The sequence below is a fragment of the Mesocricetus auratus genome, unplaced genomic scaffold (genome assembly GCF_017639785.1).
Source record: "Mesocricetus auratus isolate SY011 unplaced genomic scaffold, BCM_Maur_2.0 Super-Scaffold_100014, whole genome shotgun sequence".
Lineage (NCBI taxonomy): Eukaryota > Metazoa > Chordata > Mammalia > Rodentia > Cricetidae > Mesocricetus > Mesocricetus auratus.
The window spans coordinates 30,337,687-30,365,395 of NW_024429197.1; the positions used below are offsets into that span (position 1 = coordinate 30,337,687).

The 27,709-nt window shown below is 43.9% G+C and overlaps 2 protein-coding genes across 2 annotated transcripts; both read right to left on the bottom strand.

Moving 5' to 3' along the window:
• Positions 1-6,367: 6,367 nt before the first annotated feature.
• On the bottom strand, positions 6,368-27,668 carry Txndc12 (thioredoxin domain containing 12). The gene is made up of 7 exons (XM_005072129.4): positions 26,581-27,668; positions 18,308-18,368; positions 12,422-12,474; positions 11,731-11,804; positions 10,009-10,078; positions 8,632-8,715; positions 6,368-7,092 (listed from the first exon to the last, which is right to left on the bottom strand). Exons 1-7 carry the CDS (start codon positions 26,669-26,671, stop codon positions 7,013-7,015), a joined length of 513 nt encoding a protein of 170 aa, XP_005072186.1. The 5' UTR covers positions 26,672-27,668; the 3' UTR covers positions 6,368-7,012.
• Kti12 (KTI12 chromatin associated homolog) lies at positions 15,489-18,281 on the bottom strand. Its single transcript, XM_013114894.3, has one exon. It carries the CDS (start codon positions 16,776-16,778, stop codon positions 15,702-15,704), a length of 1,077 nt encoding a protein of 358 aa, XP_012970348.2. The 5' UTR covers positions 16,779-18,281; the 3' UTR covers positions 15,489-15,701.
• Positions 27,669-27,709: the final 41 nt, after the last annotated feature.

A 27,709-nucleotide genomic window follows, 5' to 3' on the forward strand; every position in this document is an offset into this window, starting at 1 on the left:
CTCTTTGGGGGACTGCCACCCAGGCCCCAAATAAATACACGGAAACTTATTCTTTCTTATGAATGCCTGGTCTTAGCGTGGTTTGTTTCTAGCCAACTTTTCTAACTTAAATTACCCTACTTCTCTTTAGCTCTGTTTTGGCTCTAGGATTTTTACCTTTCTTTATTCTACATACCTTTCTTTCCTTCTTACTTGTGGTTCAGTGGCTGGCCCCTGACGTCATCCTCTCCTTCTTTTCTCACTCTCCATCTCTTCCCTAGATTTCTCCTATTTATTCTCTCGGCCTGGTAACCCCTCCTATTTCTCCCTCCTGCCTAGCTAGTGACCTTTTAGTTCTTTATTAGACCAAGCAGGCAAAGTAACACAGCTTTACAGAGTTAAACAAATGTAACATAAAAGAATGCAACACATCTTTGTATCATTAAACAAATACTCTGTAGCATAAACGAGTAACACATCTTAAGGTCATATTCCACAACCTCCCCACTTTCCCGTCCCTCCTCTCTTCCCATTCCACAGTCCCCCATTCACTCCTCTTCTGTTTCTGTTCAGAAAGGAGCAGGCATGGCACATCAAGTTGAGATAGGACTAAACTTCTCCCTTTGCATTAAGGCTGGGTAAAGCAACCCGGTATGAAGAATAGGTCCTGGAAGCCAGCCAAAGTGTTAGGGCCAGGCCCTGATCTCACCACTACAGGCCCCATAAGTAGATCAAGCTACACAACTGTCACACACATGTAGAGGCCCTAGGTGGGTTCCATGCAGGCTTCCTGGCTGTCGTCCAGACTCTGAGCTTCCACAAGTCCAGGTTAGTTGTTTCTGTGGGTTCCTTTCTGATGACCTTGACTCCTATGGTTCATAAAATCCTTCCTCCCTCTCTTCAACAGGATTCCCCAAGCTTAGCCCAATGCTTGGCTGTGGTTCTCTGTATCCGTTTCCATCAGTCACTGGATGATGGCTCTGGGATGACAATGGGATAGTAAGTAATCTGATTACAGGAGATGGTCACTTCAGGCTACCTATCTACTATTGCTAGGAGTCTTATCTTGGGTTATCCTTGTAGATTCACAGGAGTTTCCTTTGTACCAGGTTTTTACCTGACCCCAAAATACACCCCCCATGAAGACATCTCTTTCATTATTCTCCCCTTCCATCCATCCCCACAACCCTATCCATCATGTCCCCATCCCTACCGGCCTCCAGTTTTCCCAGGAGATCTCTTCTATTTTCCCTTCCCAGGGAAATCTATGCATCCCAGTCCCTCCTTGTTACCTAGCCTCTTCTTAGATAACCCAGAAAAACCTGCCCAGGGGTAGCCCCAGCTAACCAGCATTGACTGACCCAGTAAAGCAAAAGTTTCACTCCCACAGAATCTTAATTCAAAATACCACACGAGAAAGTATCTAATTTAGCAAAGAATTTGTTACCTGTTGATTACAGTTACTCCCTTTCTCAGTGTCTGGTAGGTATACCACAAAGACTTGTTACTTATCAGCTGAACCTCTGACTTTCTCATGTGTCTTAACAGTGAGAAAGTATCTAATTTAGCAAAGAATTTGTTACCTGTTGATTACAGTTACTCCCTTTCTCAGTGTCTGGCACTGGCAGGTATTCCACAAAGACTTGCTACTTATCAGTTGAACCTCTCACTTTCTCATGTGCCTTAACAGTACTTTCCACCTGCTAACCTTGTCTTTGAAGAACCTAATTTGAGTATCTGTGGATTTATCATCAAAACTTTTGGTGCTAGAGTCCCAATATTGAAGATGTCAGAGTAGCTCAGTCACTCACTCAAATGGTTTCATCTTGTCACTCAAATTGTTTTGCATCTGAATTCTTGAATTCAGAAATCTGTTTTCCGGTCACCTATTTGTGCTTCCAGTTTAACTTATCAAATTTTTACTGCAGGCAGAGGTGATGTAATTTCTCTCTGACAACTTCCTTAGAAGGTGATAAGAAAATCTTTACCAACATAATGTAACTGGTTACAATTAATGTAACCTATCACGCGTCTTAAGTATATTTTGATCTAGCACTTGGTTTCAATTCACTTTGTTGGAAGACGTTATACATGACCTCATCAGCCAACACAGCATTCACTGTTAAATCAGTCACCCAAACTGAACTTTCGGGAAGATCTTACTTTGGAGAATTGAGATAAATGTGTTTAAATTAAATATATGAAGGTACAAGATACGTGTGAAAATATGTTTGTGTTTCAACCGGGCATTGGTGGCACGCGCCTTTAATCCAGCACTTAGGAGGCAGAAGCAGGCAGATCTCTGTGAGTTCGAGGCTGGCCTGGTTTACAGAGCGAGTTCCAGGACAGCCCCAAAATAATAGAGAAACCCTGTCTCAAAAAAAATTTCATGTTTCAGTTTCGGTGTTGACCAATATGCATACCTGTATAACCATGACAACTGAAGTTCCTAGAAAAAAGCCACACTGGTGTTAAAGGTTCCGTGAGGATGACTGATTAGTACTTCATGATTGAGAGCTGGAATGATCCAGACACAAAGCTGAATTATCTCCTGCCTTTATTCCCTGAATAACCACTGTTGTGTCTGAACTGACATCTTGAGGACAATCTTTTGGATTGTATAGTCCTAACAGACCATTAAGTTATGCTGACTCAAAAGCTAAGGATGAGCTGGGTGGTTATGGAGCACACCTTTAATCCCAGCACTTGGGAGGCAGAGGCAGGTGGATCTTAATGAGTTTGAGGCCAGCCTGGTCTACAGAGCGAGTTCCAGGACAGCCTCCAAAGCCACAGAGAAGCCCTGTCTCGAAAAACCAAAAAAAAAAAAAAAAAAAAATCAAAACCTAAGAATGCCATCAGAAGGGCCTGGAGAGATAGCTCAGCAGTTAAGAGCACTGACTGCTCTTCCAGAGGGCTTGAGTTAATTCCCAGCAACCATATGGTGGCTCACAACCATCTATAATGGGATCTGATGTCCTCTTCTGGCATGCATGCAGATGTACATGCAGATACAACACTTACACATAAATAAATAAATATATAAAATATAATATCTTCAGATAGCATCTGAAACCCATAGCATAGATCTGCTCCCTTTGTTGTAACCCATCTGCTTGATGTTCCTATGTAACAGAATTTTATTTATTTGTTTTGAACAAGTTTTCACATCAGCCAAGCCCTTGAACTTGCTATATAGTCAAAGATGACCTGGAACTTCTGATGTTCCTGCCTCCAACTCCTGAGTATTGGGATTACAGTGTGTCCACTGTGCTTGTTTTGATGTGTTACTGAGATTTGGGATTACAGTGTGTCCACCGTGCTGGTTTTATGTGTTACTGAGATTTGGGATTACAGTGTGTCCACCGTGCTGGTTTTATGTGTTACTGGGGATGGAACCCTGAGCTTGCAGTCTACCAACTGAACTACATTCCCACTCTCACCACTGTATTTGAAAGTGTCCTAATTTATGACTTTCTTTTGTTCTATAATTATTAAAAACCTCACAAAACTATTTCCACATTGGAACATGTTATTTAGGACAACTTGAATCCATGTTTCCAGGCTACATATTTGGCTCAAAGAACAACTCCTCATTTCCTTTCAGGGAAGAGATGTGTTTTGTAGTGACATATCAACATTTCTTTGTTTTGTTTTGTTTTGTTTTGTTTTTCTAGACAAGGTTTCTCTGTGTAGACCTGGTTGTCCTGGAACTCCCTCTGTAGACCAGGCTGGCTTCAAACTCAGAGATCCGCCTGCCTCAGAAGGCAGAGGCAGGCGGATCTCTGTTAGTTTGAGGCCAGCCTGGTCTAGAGTGAGTTCCAGGACAGGCTCTAAAGCTACACAGAGAAACCCTGTCTCGAACCACCCCCACCCTTCCACCCCCGCAAAAATAATATTCACTCATGTTGTTGCAAAAATCAACAGTTTCTTCTTTTCTATTGTGTGTACCCTTTGTATGAATAGATGTTTCTCCATTTGTTTGTTGATACTTCATTTTAGCTGTCAGTATGCGGCTTCTCTGGCCTGACACAGAAAAGCCTAGAGAATGGATTTAACGGGTCCTATGTACTGTCCTGAAGCCTCTAGAAGCCAAGAGCTGTGGGTATGCATCTCTGTGAGCATCTACCCAGAGCCCTTCCTGCACAGCTGGTGGTGAGGTCACACTAAAAGCACTGTTTAACTCCAAGAAGAGGTTAACCATTAAAATTCATTCCAGTTATAATGACAAGTCCTGAACCTACGCAACACACTAGTATGAAAGCAGGGCCTGTGAATGTAGCCTTCTTTTGCTCTCCTAGGACTGTTCAATTTGGAGTAATGGTGGTGCCTTCAAACAAGCTTGCAATACTAGCTTTTGCTTTTCTGAAAGAAAAAGACTTTGTTAGCTTAAAAACATCTTGATCATGATGACTGCTCAGTAGGTTGTTAATTCCAACTGTTAAAGCTGCTCCCTGGTTCCACTTTTAGAGAGGAATGTGGGATAATCTAGTATTCAGCTCCTACCACTACAGTTTTTGAAGGGGTGGGGAGTTAAGTTTGTCATTTATTTATCTTAACTCATTAACCATTCAGCAGCTGTTGGGGAGGAGGCCACATTCCAATCCCTGAATCACTTAGCAAATGTGTTCCCCACCTGGAAATTCCTTTCTCTCCACCCTCTAGGAGATCCAGTCTCTGATGAAACTGATAAAGGGGCAAAAGCTGTCTCACCCTTTTCTAGGATTTACCCTATGTGTGCTGGTGACTCTCAAGGAAGTGTTTGTATTTGCTGCTTTGGGGTGGGAGGGTATTTCTAACTTCTCTCATTGACAAAAGAAACATTACACCTTTTGAAATACTCCAAATGGATTGTCTGTAACTTATTTATTTTTTTATTCATGTATTTATTATACATCCTGGCCTAAGCCTCCCCCCAATCTCCCATCCCACTCCACAATCCCCTCCTCTTCTGTCTCCATCTAGAAAAGGACAGGTCTCCTGTGAGTATCAATAAAACATGGCATTTCAAGTTGCAGTACGTCTAAGCACTTCCCCATGTTTAAACGCTGCATAAGGTCACCCAATATGAAGAGTAGGTTTCTAAAAGCCAGTAAGAGTAGGAGACAACCCGTTTCTGCTGTCAGGAGTCCCACACACAAAAGGACCAAGCAACACAACTGTAATGTCCGTGGAGTGCCTAGGTCAGTCCCTTGAAGGCTCCCTGGTGAAGCTTTATTTTTTAAATATTTATGTTACTCTTAATTATGTGTAATGTGTGTGTGTGTGTGTGTCTTTATAAGTTCAGATGCCAGAAGAACAAAATCATCATCAGATCCCCTTGTTGTAGAGAAGGCCGGGCAAATACCATGACAGGCCCCTAATAACTCAGTTAAGAACTATCCTAAAAACTGTCTTTTTTTTTTAAGCTCTGTAGACCTGGCTGGTCTTGAACTCACAGAGATGTGCCTGCCTCTGCCTCTGGAGTGCTGGGATTAAAGGCATGTACCACCAACACCCAGTTTAGGGCTCACTTCTTGCAAGTACTAGGCTTGTGACAAACCCCACCCCCGTCCCAGGTGATAACCAATAAGGACAAAGCCTGGGACTCGTCCAGACTTGCCTAATGAAAAAACTAGTCTTAGTCCACCCACCCCTGCTAACCCTAACCAATTAGAAATGAACTAATATGATTGACATTTGGATAAGCCAATCCTAAGCAGAATGGTCACACTGCTTTTAAAATTCCTGTAGCTATGCTTAAAGGAGTTTGTAAGTCCCCCTCAAGGTCACTGTTGTCATTTTGTACAGGTGTGTGCATACGCCTGCACACATGTGGCATACACATGAACAGATGCACACAAATAGCAAGAATCAAAAGTATTCTGTACCTTTTTCAGGGCTGTCAGGAGCAATTAGTACGCCATTAGCCTGGCAGTCTGAAGGCCTCAACATTTTTACGGGAGTACATAATCTTGATGGTAGTATGAAAGGTTTTTAGCAGTGGAATGACATAAATTAGTGTTGAGAAGATTATTCTGGGGAAGTCAAGGAAGATGGGCTACAGGAGAGAGTATCACAGGTAAGTAGGCAAGTTACAGGGCCATCACAATAAACCCAGGATAGAGAAAAGGCCTGTGCCATGCTCAAAGTGATAGTAAGGCAGAGAGTGCAGGCTTTAAAAGCACATGGGTGACTCTCATCTGTCTTCCAAGAGCTCAGGGAGCTGATAAGGGAGAGTTTGAGGACCCCGGACAACACAATATTCTACTGTAATAACAAAGGGAATGCCCTGTGTTCACCTGGATGTGGGTGGGGGAACAGGGGTCCTAGGCCAGTTTTCTTCCTCACCCTCCGCTGTGGCTAGCCTTTCTTCCCTTCCTAATAACAAAAGGCCACCATCGTAGCATCCTTCCATTTAAAGTTTTATTAAAGCTTAATGAAATAATTAATATCTTTTTTGTTTTTGTTTTAACCCCAGTACAAAAATACAGTTGATGAATTGAGAAAATGGCTCCACACAGGGCTTGAAGGCTTGAGTTTCTCTAACAGCAACAGGGAAAGCATGCTTCCGGTGGGGGCTGAGTCCCAGCACATGGCCATTCTTGACACACATTCGTGCAAGCAGGGAGGCCTGAGCAGAGAAGGAACAGCACAGGAATTCAGGAAGAAGCCCAGGATTATCATCAAGAGAAAAGGAGAATGTCTTCTTAGAAAACACTATAGAAAAGATACTTCCTGTCTCCGTTCACTTTAGCCTGGGTACAGAAGCAGGAAATGGGGAAAGGCGTAAATACTGACATGGAGTAAATCTCCAAGTGGCTCAAGTTTTGTGTCAGATAGCTTCATCCTTTACATTCAAAGGAACGGGTATTTAGGAGAGAAGGAGCAGGGCGTAATCTGCCATGCTGCTGGATGCACAGACCAGCCTCGTCAGCATGCCTCTTCCATAGTGAGAGCTCCTTCCAGTGTTAGGTAGAAGCTTGGTTTCCTGGTGGTGTAACTGTTCTGGGTGGAGTCCCTCCCTGCTGCTTTTCTTCCAGAACACTCCTTCATGTCACAGCTCATCTTGAAGGTGTTTCTCTCTGAAGGCATCACCTGTCAGCCTCTCCTGAGCTTCCTTCATCCCCTGAACAACTGGAATGGAGGTAAAGGGTGGCGTTAAGTATGGACCGTCTTTAGCACCTGACATGTGACAATAAACATAGACTTTTAATGTTTTAGGAGGGATACAAGAAGAGCGTAAGACCCGAATTCAAGGTCTGCTTCCGGATTTCAGCCCTACTGTGTCGTGGATCTCTTTTCCCTGTCTATAAAGCAGGAGAATGCTACTTAGATCTGACCGTTACGAAAAGTGAGGACTCTGGGAAAAGCCTTGTGCTCACCTTTGGACTGTGTTAGTATGGAGATGACAATAGCAGTTGCATAGTCTAAACAAAAGGGGAATCTTGACAGACTAGAGTTTTGACCTCAAAGCCCCACTGCCCTTCTGTGTGGAAAGTCTGTGTCTAATGCCACTTCCGGGTACCTGCATTGGTTAAGGTGGGTGCATCTCCTTACCCAGAGGACAGAGACATGACATCTCCATCTCTTTCCCTTTCCCATTCTAGGAATAAGAGTTCCAAGGACAACTAAAAAGTGATCAGTGACTTGGCAGTCTAACAATAGGTGATACGTGGCAACTTAGCAAGCGACTGCCCAGCTATCCTTTAAAGGCTGGGATTAGTGGGGGAATGCAGTAACAACATAGGACACCAGTCCCAACCCCTGCCTCTAGAATGACAATGCTTCAGAATCAAGAGACCAAAAAGCGAGGCAGGTACTTCAGCCTTCCTTCACCCTTTGTGCTAACAAATGCCATTCCTTCTGCCTGCAATGTGCTTTTCCCTTTATTGCTGACTACAACTCACTCTTCGGACTCAAGCTACATGTTTCTAGCAAGTGTTGCCCCGCACATACTCATTTTCAGCTTGAATCATCTTTGTGTCTTTCAATGGACACGTTATTTTTTTTAACTAATTTATTTTTTTTTTATTTTATGTACATTGGTGTTTTGCCTACATGTAGGTCTAGGTGAGGGTGCCAGATTCCCTGGAACAGGAGGAGGTACAGACAGTTGTGAGCTGCCATGTGGTTGCTGGGAATTGAACCCAGGTTCTCCGGACGGGCAGTGGTCTTAACTACTGAGCCACCTCCAGCCCCACATTATTATTTTGTATCTTTTTTTATTTATTTTGAGTGTGTGTGCACTAATCTACAACAGCGCCTGTGTAGAGGTCAGTGGACAACTAGCAGGAAGCAGTTCTCTCCTTCTACTGGTCTGGAAAATGAACTTAGGTCATCTGGTTTACCAGCAGGTGCCTTTACCCACTGAGTCATCTTGCCAGAGCCAAAGACAAATTCTTATATTGCTTGTCCATTTAGTTTAATACCTACGAAGCTAGTAACTACCTCTGTAAGCTTCAGCCTTCAGCTTTTAACCAGTTATTAGCTCTTTCACTGGAGTCTATGCAGCTGGGAAAGGCTCAGTTTTATCTTTCAATTGTGTCTGATATAGAATCTAGCCAAAAACTAGTCATGTGGGAGATGTTCAGCCAACAGGCTTACAGAGACAGGTTCCTGTCACAGATCTTGCCTGGGATCAACCATTCTGCCTCCTTTCTCTCAGAACTGTACCTTGCTCAGCATTGACGTAGAAATATTTGTAGCTGGGGTTTCCGCTCTCATTGATGATTTCAGGACGCACCTTGCCACTGGGATCTATTAAAGACAAATGTGTGAGGATTGCAGTAATTTCAACACCATTTGGCACACTAGGCCCTCAAGAGGTAACGCCCATCTCTGCAGCTCATCATGTTATCACCCCGCTTTTAGAATTTCATGCTATAATCATAAAAAATTCCATGTACCTCCTTGAACATAGCTTACCATTTCCACTATCCCTTTTCTGGAATGTTCCTTTCTACTTGACAATGGTATCTATAATTACACATTTTCTTATTTGTATCATCCATTAAATCTGGCAAAATGTTTTCTGTATATTAATTTTTGGATTTTTTTGAGACAGAGTTTCATGTATTCTAGGATGGCCTCAAACTTTCTATTTTTTTGTTTTGTTTTGAGACAGCCCTGGCTGTTCTGGAACTCCGAAGTCCCCCTGCTCCTGCCCCCCAGTGCTGGGATAAAAGGGTTGTGTCACCACCACCCGGCTCAAGCTTCCAACTGAGGCTGGCCTTTAACTCCAGATTCTCTTGTCTCTGCCTCCCAGGGTTGGGATCACACATGTGTGCCACCACTTTTGAAAGACAAAGTTGGGCATGGTAGTGCACATTTTTCCCAGCACTTGGGAGACAGAAGCAGATGGGTTTCTATGAGTTCAAGGCCAGACTGATCTACAGAGCAAGTTCCAGAACAGCGAAGGCTTAAAGACAGAGAGCCCCTGTCTTTAAAAAAACAAGACAGACAAAAAATGCTCTTCCACTGGTTTAGCTGCACACAGACATGAGGTGGAAACTATTTATCTATCCCTAATAGTGTCTAACACCATGTTTGATATGTGGGTGATGCCCGAATGACTATGAATGACTCAATGGAAGGTCACACTCTTTACCCCCATAAAAGCAGTTATCTAATGGGAAAAGCTTGTTAATTCTCACTCATATTCTTCCCACCACCACTACCTCAAGATCTCTCTGTAGCCTAGGCCAGCCTCAAACCCATGATCCTCCAATGCTAGAATTATAGGCATGCAGCACCTTGCCCCAGGTCCCTTATTTTCTTTTTTCTGGTTTTTTGAGACAGGGTTTCTCTGTGGCTTTGGAGGATGTCCTGGAACTCGTTTGGTAGTCCAGGCTGGTCTCGAACTCACAGAGATCCGCCTGCCTCTACCTCCTGAGTGCTGGGATTAAAGGCGTGTGCCACCAACGCCCGGCCCCTTATTTTCAAATCTTGGTTTTTGGACACCTCAGTTTGTCACCAGTATAATTCCAATGTTTATCATTTCTCCCTACCAACATCTTATCCTAGGTCATCCAATAGGCTCTTTGGCCTTACCCAAGAAAAGGATGCGTGGAATATAACCCCCATCAGGGCTGAAATCTTCATCCTTGGGCTCCTCTTCATCCTGTTAAGATTAAATATAAGCCTTAGAAAAGAACAGATTCTTCCTCCTCTCAAAGCCTTTCGGAGGATCCCAGGCTGCTCAGGCCGGGAGGCTCTGTGTGACCTGCCCGTGTCCACCAGAACTTCTTAAACTTCATGCTCTACCTTGTCAGACATCTCTAGCCACCTGAACCTGCTTACTGTTACTGTCATCCAACAAACCAGGCACACTCATAACTTGCTCTGCCTGGACACACCTCTCTACCATCCACCGGGTTCACTTCTGATTTTTGATCAAATATAATTTTCTTTCCTAGCCGCCTATTTTAAATTGTTAGTAATCTTAATTCCTTCACCCTTAATTTCCAGCCATAGCATTAAACACCATCCAGTGTATTTCATTTTACTTGTTTTCCCATGCTAGAATGTTAATTTAGTGAGGGAATTTTGTTTGCTGTTGCAGTCCTGAATGAATAAGACTGACATTGTGACTACATTTTCTGAAGTTGGAGAATATTCATTGAAGACATCTTGCCCTCTCTGAATGAGAAATCCCAGTTTACCCCAGAAAGTAGTAAGATACCATTCATGGGAAACAAACAGTAACTTTATAGCTTGTGGCAAGGTTCCCATTACAGGGATTAAATAGGGTCATTTATGGGGGCTGGAGGGAGCACTGGCTGCTCTTCCAGAGGATCTAGGTTCAATTCCCAGCACCCACACGGCAGCTCACACCTGTCTGTAGCTCCAGTTCCAGGGCTTCTGACACCCTCACACAGACATGTAGGCAGGCAAAACACCAATGAACATAAAATAAAAATAAATTATATATTTAAAAATAGGGTCATTTATTTAAACTGCTATCCACTGATATGCACTGGGCTATCCACTAGCTACATGCTTAAAGCTTCAATGTTGACTGTTTACATGTTCAGAAGATTCTTGGACCCATGTTAAGCAAACAATCATGAATGTCTAGAAGCATCATCATAGAGTACTACATGTTACCACACTTGAAGAGTATGGCCTGGAAGGGAGCACACCTTGGTCACGGTATTCTCTCACTTATTAGGCTCTTAGGATTTTGACACAATCACACACTTGATTTCAGGCCTTTCTATGAAATGGGAACAATTCCAATGACCTAAACAATCCCTTCTAAGTCTAAGACTTGATATTCTAAGAGTCAGGATCTCAAGACCTGAATTCTGTATGAAGTACATTAAAGATGCCTCCGTGAGGAACAGGAAGGCTGAATATAAAGGCTAACACAGCCAACTATCTAGTAGGTGCTCAATTGAATCATAATTTGCAGGAAGTAGTAGCCTCTATATATGACTATATAGAACAGCTATATGAAAATATAAAATATATTATAATCAAAAGCCAAGGATGAAAAGACTCCAAATTTTAAGCACGGATTCAAATTCTCCATTTCTGCTTCCTCTTTAAATGCTGGATGGCTTTCTAGTACAGCTCTCATGTAAACCCTAGTATTAGAGGTCAAGGGAAAAACAACATATACAAGCAGCCGGTTCTGCCCAGTATCACTTTATACTAAATCTAGAACAATACCTTAAAATCACAGGAAAGGTGTATGTGTGTGTTGGGCCGGGGGATGGGGGAGGCACAGATGGACACGACACGGGACACGACCATCTCTTGAAATCTTACCTCCAGATTTACCATAACAAAATTATGGGACAGTTCTGAAATTTCTGTAGATTCTGCAAATTTGGGTTTTAAAGCTAGGGAGAAAAAAAGAAAAGATTTTGCAAAAATCAACTAAACAGTAAAAAGTTTAAGAAAAAACAGGGTCTCTTAGTGGAACTCATGCTATCCTTGAATTTCTGATCCTCCTGCCTCAGGCTCCCAAGTACTGGGATTACATGCACTATAGTACCTAGCTGTTACACTCCTCTTATTTACGTTATTTTATTTTTGAGACAAGGTGACCTCGAACTTGTGCCAATGCTTTTGTTTCATCTGTCCTACTTTTGACTCAGGGTATCTAATCCTGAGAGCTGCACTAGTTGTAGTGTATCAGTGAAAGAGAAACCCTGACTGGTAACAGGGCAGGCAGAAAGAGTACACGCCACAGTCAAAAGTCCTCTGCTTCTGATTAGCTGTCTCCTTCCCTACACCATCATGTCCCCCTGTACAGAATTCCAGGTTCTACTTAGATGTGCTGTATCTTTATCACCCCAATCCCCCTCACAGCCCCTGTAAAAATAACTGCAAATTTCATGAAGGGAGCGAATGTGTCTTTGGTATTGCTTAAGGCAGCAGTGTCCTGGCAGCACCAACACTATAACATTTATAACACATTTCAAGCCCGATGTCGGGGTGAAACACTTGTACTTACCTTTGCAAGCTCCACACCAAGACTTATGGATGATCACCATCAGGGGCAAGCCGCTTAAAAACAAAGAAATTATATTCTAGTAAAATCCTTCAAAAGTACGCAAATAAAACAATCAGTTCATTGAGTCAAACAGTACTGCATAGAAATGTTCCTGGCTAAGTGGTGGTGGCCCACACCTTTAATCTCAGCACTTGGGAGGCAGAGGCAGGCGGATCTCCGTGAGTTCAAGGCCAGCCTGGTCTACAGAGCGAGTTCCAAGACAGCCAAGGAGGCTACACAGAGAAACCCTGTTGCAAAAAACCAAACCAAAAAAAAGTTCCTGTTGAGTAGTTCCAGTTGAAATATTATAAAACCATCCAACTAATTATTATCAGAAAAACTATTGCAAATTCTGTTTCCATAAATTCTGAAAATTTGGCTTTAAAGGAAGGCCAGGCATTAGTGGCGCACACCTTTAATCCCAGCACTTGGGAGGCAGAGGCAGGCAGATCTCTGTGAGTTTGAGGTCAGCCTGGTCTACAGCGCAAGTTCCAGGACAGCTTCCAAAACAATACAGAGAAACCCTATCTGGAAAAAAGACAAAAACAAAAAAACAAGCAAACAAAATTAAAAAGAAGGGGGCTGGAGAGATGGCTGAAAGGTTAAGAACACTGGCTGTTCTTCCAGAGGTCCTGAGTTCAATTCCCAGCAACCACATGGTGGCTCACAACCATCTTTGGTTTTTTTTTTTTTTTTTTTTTTTTGGTTTTTCGAGACAGGGTTTCTCTGTGGCTTTGGAGGCTGTCCTGGAACTTGCTTGGTAGTCCAGGCTGGTCTCGAATTTACAGAGATCCGCCTGCCTCTGCCTCCCGAGTGCTGGGATTAAAGGCGTGTGCCACCAACGCCCGGCCACAACCATCTTATAATGAGATCTGGTGCCCTCTTCTGGCACACAGGCATATATGCAGACAGAACACTGTATACATAATAAATCTTAAAAAAAGAAAAAAAAGTAGAATAGCCAGGCTGGAGAGATAGCTCATCGGTTAAGAACACTGACTGTTCTTTCAGAGGTCCTGAGTTCAATTCCTGGCAACCACATGGTGGCTCACAACCACCTTGAATGAGATCTGGTACCCTCTGCTGGCATGCAGGCAGAAGACTGTATACACAATAAACAAATAAAATATTTTAAAAAGTAGAATAGCCTAAAAACATCAAATTACAATATTTTAGATGTTATTGTATCTCTAAGTGACTATTAATAATTGCAAGTGTAAATAAAAATCTTCCTTAGCATACTAAGTATAAAATTAGAATATAAAATTATTGATGGGGTTAGGGAGATGACTCAGTGGGTAAAATGCTTGCTGTGTAAGCATGACAGCTTGAGTGTCAATCCCCAGCACCTATTCAGGTATCCTCTTCACTACACTGAGACAAGGTACCATCTCTACATCACCTAGACTCAAAACCATACAGTACTACCGATAACACACCGTGTTCACTATACACCAGTGCTATTCTACATGGTAAGTGTTAGGTAAACTATTTGGCTACCTTACCTTAGGCTTACTGAGAATCTGAATGGACTGACCTGTGCCTTTGACATTTGTAATGGCTTACAAACCACAGGACAAGTGTACATGGATGGCAGGATGTGACTATCACTAGAACACACTAAACTACACAGTCCCACTAACAACCCTGGAGTAGAAACTTTTAAAAAAATTATGATTATGGGCCAGGCATGGTGACACGAGGTTTTATTGCCAGCAGTCTGGAGGCTGACCTTTGAATTCAAGGCTAACTTGGTCTAAATAGTGGGCTGCTGGCCAGCTAAGACTACGCAATGAGGCCCTGCACCCCAATAAATAATTACATTTACTTGAGTGTGAAAAATACTTATTTAGGTTTTTCGGAACAGGGTTTCTCTGTGTAGCTCTGGCTGCCCTAGAACTCAACTCTGTAGACCAGGCTGACCTCAAACTCATAGATCAGCATGCCTCTGCTTCCCTGAGTGGCAGGATTAAAGGTGTGTGCCCCCCCTGCCCATCGTAATAATTATATTTGAGTGTGAGTGCTCCAGGGAGGAAGGGAGACCTAGGAAGGGAGAGAGTATGTACACTGGAGACCAGAAGTCCTCTCCTTTTATGGTGTAAGTCCTGGGGACTGAACTTGGACTGTCGGCTTGGAGGCCAGCACTCTTCCTGACCAGCCATTTCACCTGTCCTTTCACTTTTGACTCAGGGTATCTAATTATGTAACCTAAACTGGCTTAGAACTCATGGCACTCTTCCTGCCTCAGTCTCCTGAGTGCTAGGATTACAAGCATATGCCAACACACTCATCTAAGGTGGACACTATTAACAGTCTGATAGAAATGAAAAAATTAATCTGTGATGTAGCTCAATGGTAGAGCACTTGTCCAGCATGTGCAAGGTTCTGGATTCAATCCCCAGCCCCGTCCAGAAAGACCAAGACTCCCAAGAGACTAAATAACTGATCACATAAAATTTAAGTTCTGTCATTTATAAGCTAACAGAGACTGATTCCCAAACAAATGTTCTTTTTGACCCTTATAGTATCCTTCATTTAGAAGAGTCATCTAGGTAGAGCATACTAAGCATGTTTGCATTCCACACAAACAATTTGTCAAGGCCAAAGCCAAGTCTGAAAAATCATACGGATAATGAGGATTCAGTAAGATGAAGCACAATCATTGGGTGCCACAACACACAGGTCAAACGATTGAGCCTCTCATATAAAATATACTATCAGTCAAAGATATGCCACGATACATGTATATATAAAGTTTTAAGTTTCAGGGATAACATTAAATTAAGAGTCCAGCAGCTAACTTTAAAGCATTTTATTATAGAAAATACCTAATGGTTGTCTTACACAAATATCTGTTTCCCAGAACAAAAGATGTATCTGTGCTTGGTGCTCCAGGATAGACAGCAAGAAGTGATGTACTCAAAAATACTTGTAGTATGAAAGAAGGGCCACTCAAAACTGTCACTGTCGTTTTCTACTCACAGCTGACTTAAGACAATTCTCCTCCATCCCGACGCAGTAGTCCCAAGCAGAGCCCAGCCAAAGAAAAACTCTGCCCACCTGAGCTTTCTGAAGCTACCACTCCTACGCTTCAGCTTATGCTATACACACAGAGGCAGGCAAGAAGATGAGTCAGTCAAACTTAGCAATCCTACTACAGTGTGCGCCCTGCCCACCCTCAGATCATCCTTCCTAGACAAAGTCCAGAGGAATTCAGACAGGAGCTATCCCACTGCCTCTGTTAGTTCAAACTTTGTCTCAGATACTGAAGAAACATGTTGGCCAGTTGAGGTAGGTTCTCGTTGTTCGGATGCATTTTTGTGTAGGAAATAAACTGGCGACGGAGGCGACTCAGTTCCGCCATGGTCAGGGGCCGGGTAAACTGGAGGTGCTCTGTGGTGCCAGGAAGTGTTAGCACGTCTCCGGGTACAGCGCTCTTCTGGGCTTCCATCAGAGCAGTCAACACCTGGCTGGTGGCCTGATCCAACTGGTGCAGGAAGCTGCCAGAGGCTAGGGGCTGGGACTGCGTGGACTGATGGGGCGGCGGCGCCCGGTTCTCAAACAGGGCAGCCCGGATCTCAGCCAGGGGCAACGGCTCTTCTAAACCCACCACGGTGAACAAAGGTCGATCCCAGCGGTTCCGAGAGTCAGGAGCTTCAAAGCGCTGCGATAAGGACTTCAAAAGCTCGGGAGGAAAGGCACTGGAGGCAGGCTCTGCACATTTCTCCGACTCCAGAGTGTCTACAGCTTCAAGATCTGATGGCAGGATTTCTTCTGGATCCAGTTCCCTGGGGACAGCAGGCAGGGCTGCCCCATTTGCTACCGGGCTGGCGGCGCGCGGTCTCCAGCTCACACTGACAGCCGGACCGCGGTTCTCGTCGGCGTCAGCCACCAGAGGTCTACGGCTCGGCCACACCGGGCGTATGCAGTAAACCAGGCAGAGCGGCGTGCGCGCAGCCCGCGCCAGGCAGTACAGCTCGTAGCGGAAGCCCTTGATGTAGTTCACCGAGTCCAGGATGACCACGTCCTGCCGGCTCAGGCGCCGCTCCACCGCGGCCCGCAGCGCGGCGCGCAGCGCCTTCTCACGGACAGAGTCGCCGTACACCGTCGCGTCCTGGCCGCCCAGCACCGAAGCATCGTCCACCACGTACACCGTGTGGCCCTCGCCGGCCAGCGCCCGGCGTAGCTCTTCTGTACGCTGGCTCTTGCCGCTCGACGGAAGCCCGCAGAACACTACCAGCGGCATCCTCTCTACCGCCACCCATGTGCGGACGTTTAAGGCAACTTCCGGTACGGACCGGAAATGAAGCCGGAACATCCTGTTTCTCTATGCTGTCACATGATCTTTTGTTTCTATGGAAACGGGAATGCTAAACTAACTCGTTCAAGGACCAAAATTCTCAGGAGACGTAGAGATTAGAATGGCATCAGTTATTTACACCAAATGTTATAGGCGTAAGAGAATATGATTGCCCGGTAGTCAAAGAAAATGCCTATTTATTAATTAGGATTTAATGGGCATTCTACAAAATTACTAGCACCACATTTAGCATACAGAAAGCAATTTACACCATGTAGTTCTTAGCAAATGTTTACTCATAACAACTATCTCAATCGTCAACATCTTTCCATGGTATGATATGAACATAAAACTGTTCCCCTAAGGAAATCAAGGGTCTTAACTGGGAGAATTAAGTGTTCACACACAATTAAAAAATGCTATGGGTAGCCGTACATTAGTGTGAAGAACAAACACAAAACAGATTTTTCAATTAAATCTGAATTTAAGATTTTTAAAAATTTCACTAAGCTGCATGGACATACTGTATTTTCCTTTGTGTAAAATTTAAATTTAGATAGGCATCTTTTATTACTGTTATTAAATTTGGCAATTCTACTACAGAAGGTTTGGGACCCCAATGGCATGCGACTGTAGGATCTGTTCTGGAACAGCAAGTACTAGTTTGGTAGGTGCAGAAGTGTAAGTGTGAGCATGTCTATGCCCATAGTGTGGTATAATTTAGGACACATAGGTGGGGGTAGAGTAAGTCTCCAATACAGTACAGTAGAGAAATGAAAGTCCTGGCTCCGCCATGTAATAGCAGTTTAAATACTGGAAAGTATTTTCTGTATTTCAGTTCCTTTTCTATAAAATGTAACAGTTATTTCATAGGTGTACCAATCCCAGAGGTTGTGAAAACTAAAACCAATCCTTGTAAACATGACAGTTCCTGGCCTCTGCCTCCTCCCCCAGCCCTTATGTTCTGGGTTGTTGTAAACAAGCCTGAAACATAACACTAGTTTTTAGTAGGCAGTATAACTTCTGGGTTGAGACCACAGGCTTTTTAGTTAAAGAACCTAAAGAGATGTTGGAAGCTCAGCTCTGCTCTATAACAACTTATGATCCTGGACAAATTAACTATTGAGTGGTTTAATTTCTCATTGCTAAAAAAGAAAGTAACAATACTCAATAGAAATGTGAAAATTAGGGCTGGAGAGATGGTTCAGTGATTAAGAACACCAACTGTTCTTCCAGAGGACCCAGGGTTCAATTCCTACCACCCACATGGCAGCTCACAACTATCTGCAACTCCAGTTCCAGGGGACCTGACACCCATGGCAAAACACCAATGCACATAAAATAAATTTAAAAAAATAGGAGTGTGAAAACTAAATGAGTTATTTCAGATTATTTAACTCCCAGGGCACAGTAAGTGCTGAGTTTTTGTTACTGGGAAGTTATTTAGTTCTTGTGGGGCCTTGACATGTCCCTCCACCTGAAAGCAATGCTAAGTTAATGGCTAGAAATCGTCGTTACTGTAAACAGCATGACACCATGCTTTATACCTTGCAGCTGCTTCTTTCTTCCCATCTTCTAAGGTCCTCCAGTGAATATGATCTCCAAAACCTAGAAGGAAAGAGCCTTATAAACACATCCATACAATGAACAAAGAGCACAGCACAGAAAGAAGTAAGACATGTTTGTAATAGATCTACAAACAAGAAAAAAGAAAAAAAAAAAAAAAGGGCCGGGCCTTAGTGTCGCATCCTTTACCCCCAGCACTGGGGAGGCAGGGGCAGGTGAGTTCAAGGCCAGAGTGATGTACAAAGCAAGTGTCAGGATAGGCTCCAAAGCTGAAAACGGAGGTGGGGGGAAGGCTTTCCTCTGCTGAGAGCCTGGGGCTCACTGTTTTCTGGGCATACTGAGCCATGAATAGTCCACACCCCACAAGTATGTTTTCATGCTTCTCAATGGAGAAAACACCATCCAACTAATAATTGTTACGGAGATTAAATAATGATGTGAAATGCTAGGCCAACAATACTGTAGGAATGAATGAGGATGTCCTACACTTTAAACAGAAACCATATCACTGAAATGACACATGGTGCAACTTTAGAGTCACAAAGACATGAGTCTGTAACTTCACTTTCCATTAAGTAAGTGGGGTTTTGGATGAAGCCATCTAAACCCAATCTCACCTTCTATAAAATGAAGACACTAATTTCTCCCCTGAATATTGGTATAAGGAACTAATAAATGAGGTCAGGTACGTGCATCAATTGTCATTATTCCCACAATTCAGCCAGAATGTTTTTTTTCTTTTTAAAATTACATTCATTTACTTATTTGTGGGTATACATATACCATAGCCTCCTTGTGGAAGTTGGAGGACAACCTTCAAGAGTTGGCCCTCTCTTTCCACCATGTGAGTCCCAGGGACTGGGCTTAGGTTAGCAAGATTTGTGGTAAGTGTCTTTACCCACTGACCCATCTCCCTGGTCCCCATGATCTTTTCCAGTTACATCACTGCTTAGTAAGAACATTTCCTCCCAGCACTCGGGAGGCAGAGGCAGGCAGATCTCTGTGAGTTCGAGACCAGCCTAGTCTACAGAGCGAGTTCTAGGAGAGCCTCCAAACAACACAGAGAAACCTTGTCTCAAAAAACCAAAAAAAAAAAAAAAAAAAAAAAAAAAGGCGTGGTGGTGACACACGCCTTTAATTGCAGCACTTGGAGGGCAGAACAGGCAGATCTGTTAAGAGTTAGAGGCCAGCCTGGTCTACAGAGTGAGTTCCAGGACAGTCAAGGCTACACAGAGAAAGCCTGTCTTGAAAAACCCAAGCAAAACAAAAACAAAACAAAAAACCTAGCTGGGTGTGGTGGGCAGACCCTCAGTTCTAACACTCAGGGAGAGGAGCTGGCAGGTGATCTCTGTGAGTTCCAAAGCAAGCCTGGTATACACAGAGTTCTAGGACAGCTAAAGCTACATGACAGAGCTTGTCTTAAAAGCAAACAAACAACAACAACAACAACAAAAATTAAAAGCATCCCACCCATTTTTGCAACTTCACTCTATGCTTTTCTTAAAACTCAAGACACATCTCTTTACAGGCAGCACTGTACTCCATCCCCTCTAGGCTTTTTCATGACTGATCCACCTCTGCCTTTCTTCCCAACTCCCGCCTTGCACTCAGCACTAAGGTCTAAGTCCAGGGGGCATTTCTTCTGATAGGGCCTGCTCTCAAACCACTCCATTCTTGTCCCACCACAACATTTTCCAGACAGAATCTTTAAATATTTGTGTGTCCATTTCCCTTACTCCAAGGGGAATTCCCTACATGCTGGGACCAAATCTCTTATATCTTTTCCTGTTTCCCTAGCACTTGGCAGTACACATGACGGTTGCATGTAATCCATAAGAGAGTTCTTGAAAATCTGATGTTATATCCAGAAAACATTAGTGATCATAATGCTAGGTACTATTTATTTACATTTATTTGTTCTATTCCCTCCCACAAAAACCCTTCTTCCTAGTAAGTCCCCCTCCTATTTGTGTATCTGTCCATTTAATTAGGGTTGCTTGCATGAGCCTGGATGGAAGGTTACCTATTTGAGGAAGGGGCAACTTACTAATGGCTACACCACTGTGGAAAGACTCCTTCTCCAGCCACCATTGAGTTACACACCAGGAAGCCCATGGCTAACGTGGTTCCCACAGGTTTTACTTTTTACCTTTCTCCTCCATGATAGCCCATAGATTACATTCCTGAAGCCAGCCACCCGAAGTTTGTTCCCTTATTTGGCCACTTTCTCCTCCTGAGCCTGACCACCAAGGTCCAGCTATCAAAGTGTTGAAGTCTAGCAATCAAAAGCCCCTCTTTGTCTCTATTAGTTAGAGAATTATTAAATTCTTAAAACCCTAATATGCCCAATTAATTAAAACAAGCCAACTCCTCCTAACACAGGGTCCCCTTTCCCTTTATAAGCAGTCATTGCTTATGCGCCATGTCTGTCTCCTCTCTATTCAGAGGCCTTCCTTTGTCTCTCCAGGACAAATATCTCCCCCACCCCTTTGCCCCTTTTCTCTTCTCCCTCCTCCTCTACTACTGTCTTTGTCTCTTATTCCTTGCCCTGGGGCAAATAATTCCCCTTTGTGCTGAGAACTTGTTCCTGGTGGGTTATGTGGCAACTCTGGTCCTTTTATCTACAGCCTCTCACAGGGGTGGGGCCTTGTGAGACTCTTGTGCAGGCAGCACAGATGCTGTGAGTTCCTGGTACAGCAGCCAAGTCACATCCAGAAGACAGCATTTCACGGCATCCTTCCCATCTTCTGGCTTTTACTCTTTTTGTCCCCTCTTCTGTGATGTTCCTTATACCTGCTGTTATGAACCACCTTACATGTGTACAGCATATTATACAAGCCAACTCAGGGTACCTTGACAATAATTCACTATTTCCCCTCTCTATATTTCAGCTTTCCCAGGATTCAAATAGGTACAATAACTGTCTCTCCTACTGTCATTGCTGAATAGCAAACAAAAATATAAAAATGTTAACAAAGTGCGTAAACATCAGTATGAAGTAGCTTTTGCTTTTATTTCACAGCTGAGACTCTGAGAAGCCAGTAAGATATACCAGGTTATCTCACTGCTAAACAACCAACCTGGGATTTAACATCCAGCCTTGTGCCTTTTCAGTCACTACATTTGTCTTTCAGAAATTTATTTTCCCCAAATGAATTACGATCTAATGTTATCAGTGTCCTACCACAGAGAAATAAAAGCTCAATGGTGTTAACACACAGGAGCAATAAATATCCAAACTAACCATCATCATTTTTCCATCTCAACAGCATGGGCTACTGGCAAGGGGGTAGGAGGAGTGTCACTTGCCTAAGGCCCAGAGTTTGATCCTGAAGAGTGACTCATGGAGAGTGAATTTGGGAGGATGCCCAGAACTGGAAGGTGCTGAAGGTCTTCCTCATCACTCTATTCACAAGCCTCAACTTGGACAACTGAATCCTGCTTGGCAACGTGCCTGACTAGGGAGCCTGCAGGGATACCCACCCACACAACAATGACATCCTAGATAAAACAGACTTTCAGAATGGACTCACTGCAATGATGGAAATCCCTCGGCAAACACAAAGTCAGCTGAAGTCAGAAGAACAAACAAAGGTGAGGCCACCCACCCCAAAGGCAAACATCGGGTATGATATGGCAAACTGGAGATGAGTCTGAGACTCTCCTGAAAACTAGAGGGATTCCAAGTCTGAGACACAGTTCATCTCCACCCACCCCCACCCTTAGTAAATAGCATACCTCTCTAGAGGGAAAAATTCCCCACATTAGGACTCTAAGGTAGTTAATGATGAGCAACTATTGTGAGTTCACCACCATAGATCCACAAATTCACACACACACACACACACACACACACACACACACACACACACACACACACACACACACCACATCATGATCATCAGAAGCAACAGAGTTAGAGCATGAGGATTTTAGGTACTAAGCTTATCAACCACAGAATTAAAAACAAAACCAAACAAAAACTACACATGAAGGGTTTAGAGAAATAACTCGTAGAACCACAAAATAAGTTGTCGATTCTAAACCAGGAAAAGGTGGCATGTGTACATTTGCCATCCTAGCGTTCAAGAGGATGACAAGTTTAAGGTAGGTCTAAGTTAAGGTTACACTAAGGTCATAAGGTTAAGGTCACACTAAAGTCTTAAGTCTAAGGTCACACTAAGGTCATAAGTTTAAGTGTTTTTTTGAGGCTAGCCTGGGTTTCATTCAATTCAGTTTCAAAATCAAACAACAAAAACAAACAAACCAGGGGCTGCAGAGCTATCTCAGGCAATAAAGTTGGAGCCCCAGAACCCACTTAACATGGGCTTGTGATACCAGCAAGCTATTTTGTAATACTATAGTGCACACTCAGATCCAGGTTGTTAGAGCCTGAACAGGGCATAATGTCTCCTCATCTACAGTGAAATTCTACTCCACCATATTTTATAATATGACACTGTTTGAAGACGTGGTCTTTAAGGAGGTAATGAAGTTGGTCCTGATTCTTGAAAGAGGAGATGAAATGTACACAGATGGAAGACATGTTAATACAGACAGAGGAGAGCCATACAAGCAGAAATCAGTCTTGCCAACATCTTGATCTAGGTTTCAAGCCTTTAGAATCAAAATATAAATATCTGTTGTTTAAACTATCCAGTTTGGTGCACAGTCTGTAAAGCATTCGTTACACAAGGATGAAGACCCTCTTCAATCTCCAGAATCCATGTAAAAAGCTGGGCCTGACAGTCTACACATGTAATGTCATTGCTGGAGAGGCGAAGACAGGGGGATCCCTAGAGGTCTCTAGCCAGCCAGCCAAGCCGGGCCCCCAAAGAGTGACCCTCTCTCAAAAACTAGATGGATGGCCATCTGAAAAACAATACCCGAGATTGACCTCCAGCCTCCACATGTATGAACACACGCAAACATAAATAAAGATAAATAGAGCCCCACTTAACCTAGCAGTGTCATTGCACCTTGAGAACACCGACTTCACCTATAGAACACCTGTGGGAGTTTTGCTTCGCTTGTCTTCCCCTTGAAAATGAACTTATACAGGTGCAGTTTTAAGCACCCATCCTCCTGGCCATGGCAGCAGGGAACCTCTGAAGATAGTCCAGTTTTCTAAGGTGCTGCTTGCAAGACAGTTTATGCCAGTCGCCTGCAAAGGAAGCCAAAGACTCCTATGTCAGTGGCTCTTATTTCTCCCGAGATGATGTTTAAAACAGGAAAAGCCATTTGCAAGCACAGTATTTATGTCACTGTCCAAGCTCTTTTGTCCTAAAGATTGTTTTAAAGACATCAGAAAAGCAGCAACCCACACTCCAGCTGGTAAAACATAAATAACGAAAGCCAGTGTCAGAACTGGCAGCCAGGCCTGAGATAGGGAACCCTGCATCGGCAAGGCAGAAACAGTGTGGCCAAGTAATGGCTGCAGTCAGAAAGCTGAGCTGCAACCCTCATTCAGCTGTTGTATCATTTGCACAAATGCTGAATACAGCTAACAAAAACATGCCTCATGAAGTGACTGTGGCTGTAAATGGGGCATGGAGTGCTACTGTGCCAACTTTTAATTCCAGAGCCTGAAGTCATCTATTTCTATTACAGGCAGGATGAGAACATGAATGGTTAGTTTTTTCCTCTGCATTGGAGGCCAGGGTGGTGCACTGGTTAAGGCCATGGGCTCTGGGATTCATCTTCCTGCTGTCCACTTCCTAGTTAACTCCTAATGCTTCATTTTAGATTCTTCATCTGTGAAATGGGGATAACAAGAAAAATATAACCCACCTCATAGAGTTACTATGAGAATTAAATTAGTCACTGTATGAAAAAATGCACAGATCAGTACTTGAGGCTAGCACATAAGAAGTAGATATTAGTCATGCTTCTCTTCATGGATGGCATATTTTAGATTTCTGGTTGGTCAACAGAGAACAGTGAGTGTTTTCAGACACTGGTATGCTAGAGCTGCAAGGCCCTCAGGACACATTTCTAGATCAACCCTCTCTCACACTTAAATGATCACTGGGGAGACCAGACCTGGCTAACCAGCCTGACCAAGATTAAAACCTAGGCCTAATAATTCCAGTATAGTGCACACTCCACACTGCTGTGTTTGCTCTTCACAAAGGAAACTGCTGGGGGAGAGTAGGAAGGGTCACTCAGTCCTTCCTCTCTGCACACAGTCAAGGTATCTTCTGGAAGGAGCTGGAGCTATTTATACTTTCTGGAACAGACAAGACTTGTCCAAAACCTCAGGAACTCCTGCCTCGGGTAGCACTTTTTTTCTTTTTTGGGGTGGGGTGAGTATGATATACACTTATGTCCACAGAATCTATATGTAAGCAATACATAGAACAGTCTGTTTTACAAAAGGATTATGAGTATTTGAAACATTTTGACCTGCTAGGACTCACTGTGCAGTTTGTCACTTCCTTCATAGGTAGAAATGCACACATCACCTTAGAAAAGCCTTTACCACCTTCCTAACTCAAGTAAATGGCAGCTCCTTGCCCTCCTCAGCTTTTTTACTTCCTACTCTACCACAATATTATACCACAGAAGCTGAAATTCTCTTATTAACCTGACATGAATCTATCCTATTCTCACTCTCTTTGTGAGAATATACACCCAATGAAAGCAAGAACTCTGTCTATTCTCTTCATTGCCATGTCTCTAGTACCCAAGGCAATGGCCAAAATATGACTGACGATCAAAAATCAATACTAACATAGGTGATTCAGGTCCACTGAATTTTCACTCAATCTCACTGCCCAGCAAGGAATGCAAAAATGAGGAGCATTAGAAACAAACAACAGCCCGGCTTGGTGGTGGTGCACACCTTTAATCCCAGCACTCTGGAGGCAGAGGCAGGCAGATCTCTGAGTTTGAGGCCAACCAGGTCAACCTCCAGGATGGCCAAGGCTACACAGAAAGACCTGTCTTCTTGAAAAACCAAATACAAAACAAAACAAAAAAAACCAGAAACAACAACTGGGTGGTGGTAGCACAAGCCTTTAATCCCAGCACTCAGGAGACAAAGCAGGCAGATCTCTGTGAGTTTGAGGCCAGCCTGGTCTACAGAGCAAGTTCCAGGACAGCCAAGACTACACAGAGAAACCCTTTCTCCAAAACCCAAAACCAAACTAAAACAAACAAACAGGGACTGGAGAGATGGCTCAATGGTTAAGAGAACTGCTGCTCTGCCAGAGTTCAGTTCGCAGCACCCATGTCAGGCAGCTCACAAGTCCTCCGGTACCTGGGGAACTAACACCCTCTTCTGGCCTACTTGGGCTATACGTTGCACTACACACAGAAAATAAATCTTTTAAAATTAAAAACAGCATGATTGGGCCTGAAGATGGCTCAGTGGATAAGAATAATTGTGAGGACAAGAAAGCCTGAGTTCAAATCCTAAGTAACCATATAGAAGTCTGGCATGGCAACTCATGCATGTAACTCCAAACATTGGGGATAGGATCCCAGATCACTGGCCAGTCACTCTAGCCTCAATGGTGAGCTCAAGTTCAATGAGAAACCCTGTCTCGTAAGACGGAGAACAAGAAGAAGAGAAAAACACTCAGCATCCTCTTCTGGCCTAGTCATGTGTGCCATGCACCAGCATACACGTGGACAGATAGCACACTTAACACATACACACATACATAAGCACACACACCACCACCACCACCACCCACAGCAGGAGGAACCCATACAATAAGGTCAATACACAAAAATAATCAAAGCAGGGCTGGGAACCATTTACAATTCACCCAGTTAGTGCAACTGAGCAACACCAAAGACGACGGTTGGTGAGTTAGCAGAAGACCTAGCCTTCATTTGGCTTTTTCTTCTGCATCTCCTGGGTAATCCGGAGTCTTGGTGGGGATGGTGAGGAATCTTCAGACCCAAGCGGCTATCTCTGATACGCAGGTCACAAGCGACCCTATTTCTTCTGGCGGAAAGGTGACGGTTCCTAAAGCACCCAACACTACACACGTTGAAATCAACCTAGTCCTAATTTAAGGGCCTTGTCTTTTCAAACCCAAGAATTAAGAGCGCCCTCAAGTACAACTTCCCTGTCTTAAATCCTCTCCCGACATGGTACTCCTTACCCCACGAAATCTCCCGGAGCAGTTGAGTAAGATAAAAAGGAATCTGCTGTGGCCTAAGATACAGTGAGAGAAGAAAAGTGTTATGACAAGAAGAGGGATCGGGGTCGATAAAGAATACGATAAGAACCAGGTCTGACCCTTTCCCAGTCCAGTGCGTCCGGCTGAGGAAGTGATGAGGAGCAGGAAACAGAAGCACAGCAAACAGGTGGCCCCGAAACGAAGCGACATCTCCACGGCGGTAGTTGCACAGGGCCACTGGACTGAGGAAACTCGGGATTACCAGTCGAGGGTCTGCTCCGCTCTCCAGGCGCCGCTCAGCCCAACCCCTCGGATTCCTAGATTTCTTTTCTTTTTTTCCCCCAAACACTGAAGGAAGTGATGTTAGACGGATGTGGGCGGTGCCTCTGGGGTCCGCTTTGGAAAGGAGTAAGTTTAAAGGTGCAGATCACGTAGAAAGATGGGGGAATACAAGTCCAGTTTCCTTTCCCTAAATCCTGGATGTCTAAGTCTAGAGGCACAGTTCGATAAGGTGGACCGAGATGGTGGGTGCTGGGGAGAGGTTCGGGAAAACCGTTGTTAATAGTGTCTGACCTCCAGTCTAGCCCCTCCCTCCCCAGGACCACTGCACCAAATATTCAAAATGCAAATATGGGTGAGATCAGCTTCTCTCAACAGAAGACAGGTCACTCATTGGCTTGCAATTTCCCGTCCCCCTGTACAAATTTTAAAAACTGGACAGCAGCATTTCACTGTTAGATTTCTCCTTGGGATTCCGAAGAGACCCAGTAAGCCCATTTTGCTGTGCACGCGTCTGTCTTGCAGGAGTGCACTTTGGAGAAGCTCTGGACCTTTTTCTTCGCCTTGCATCCGCACTCAGTCTTCCACTCAGACATGATGCAACCAACAGACGCAAGAAAACCATGTTTGGGGCTTCTTATTGCACAACTGACGGGATTGGCCGAAGGAACCGGGACATAAGTCACTACAACCACTCAAAGTGTAAAGCTGCTTTCCGTTAAATCTGTTGGGTTTCTGTCTTGGGTCGAGTATGTCTTTCCCTTCTACTACCTAACAAGTCAACCTTCCCCGACCTTCCCTCCGGGTACACTAGTAGAGTCCGTCAGAGTTTAATGTCCAGTGAACGACATCCAAACAAAGTATACACGCAAACTAAATCCCAGGCCGCCCTTCGGTTAGGTCCAAGACAAAAGGTGAGCGGAGACACAATGGGACGCCGAGGGGACCGCGGCGCCTCCAGGATGTAGC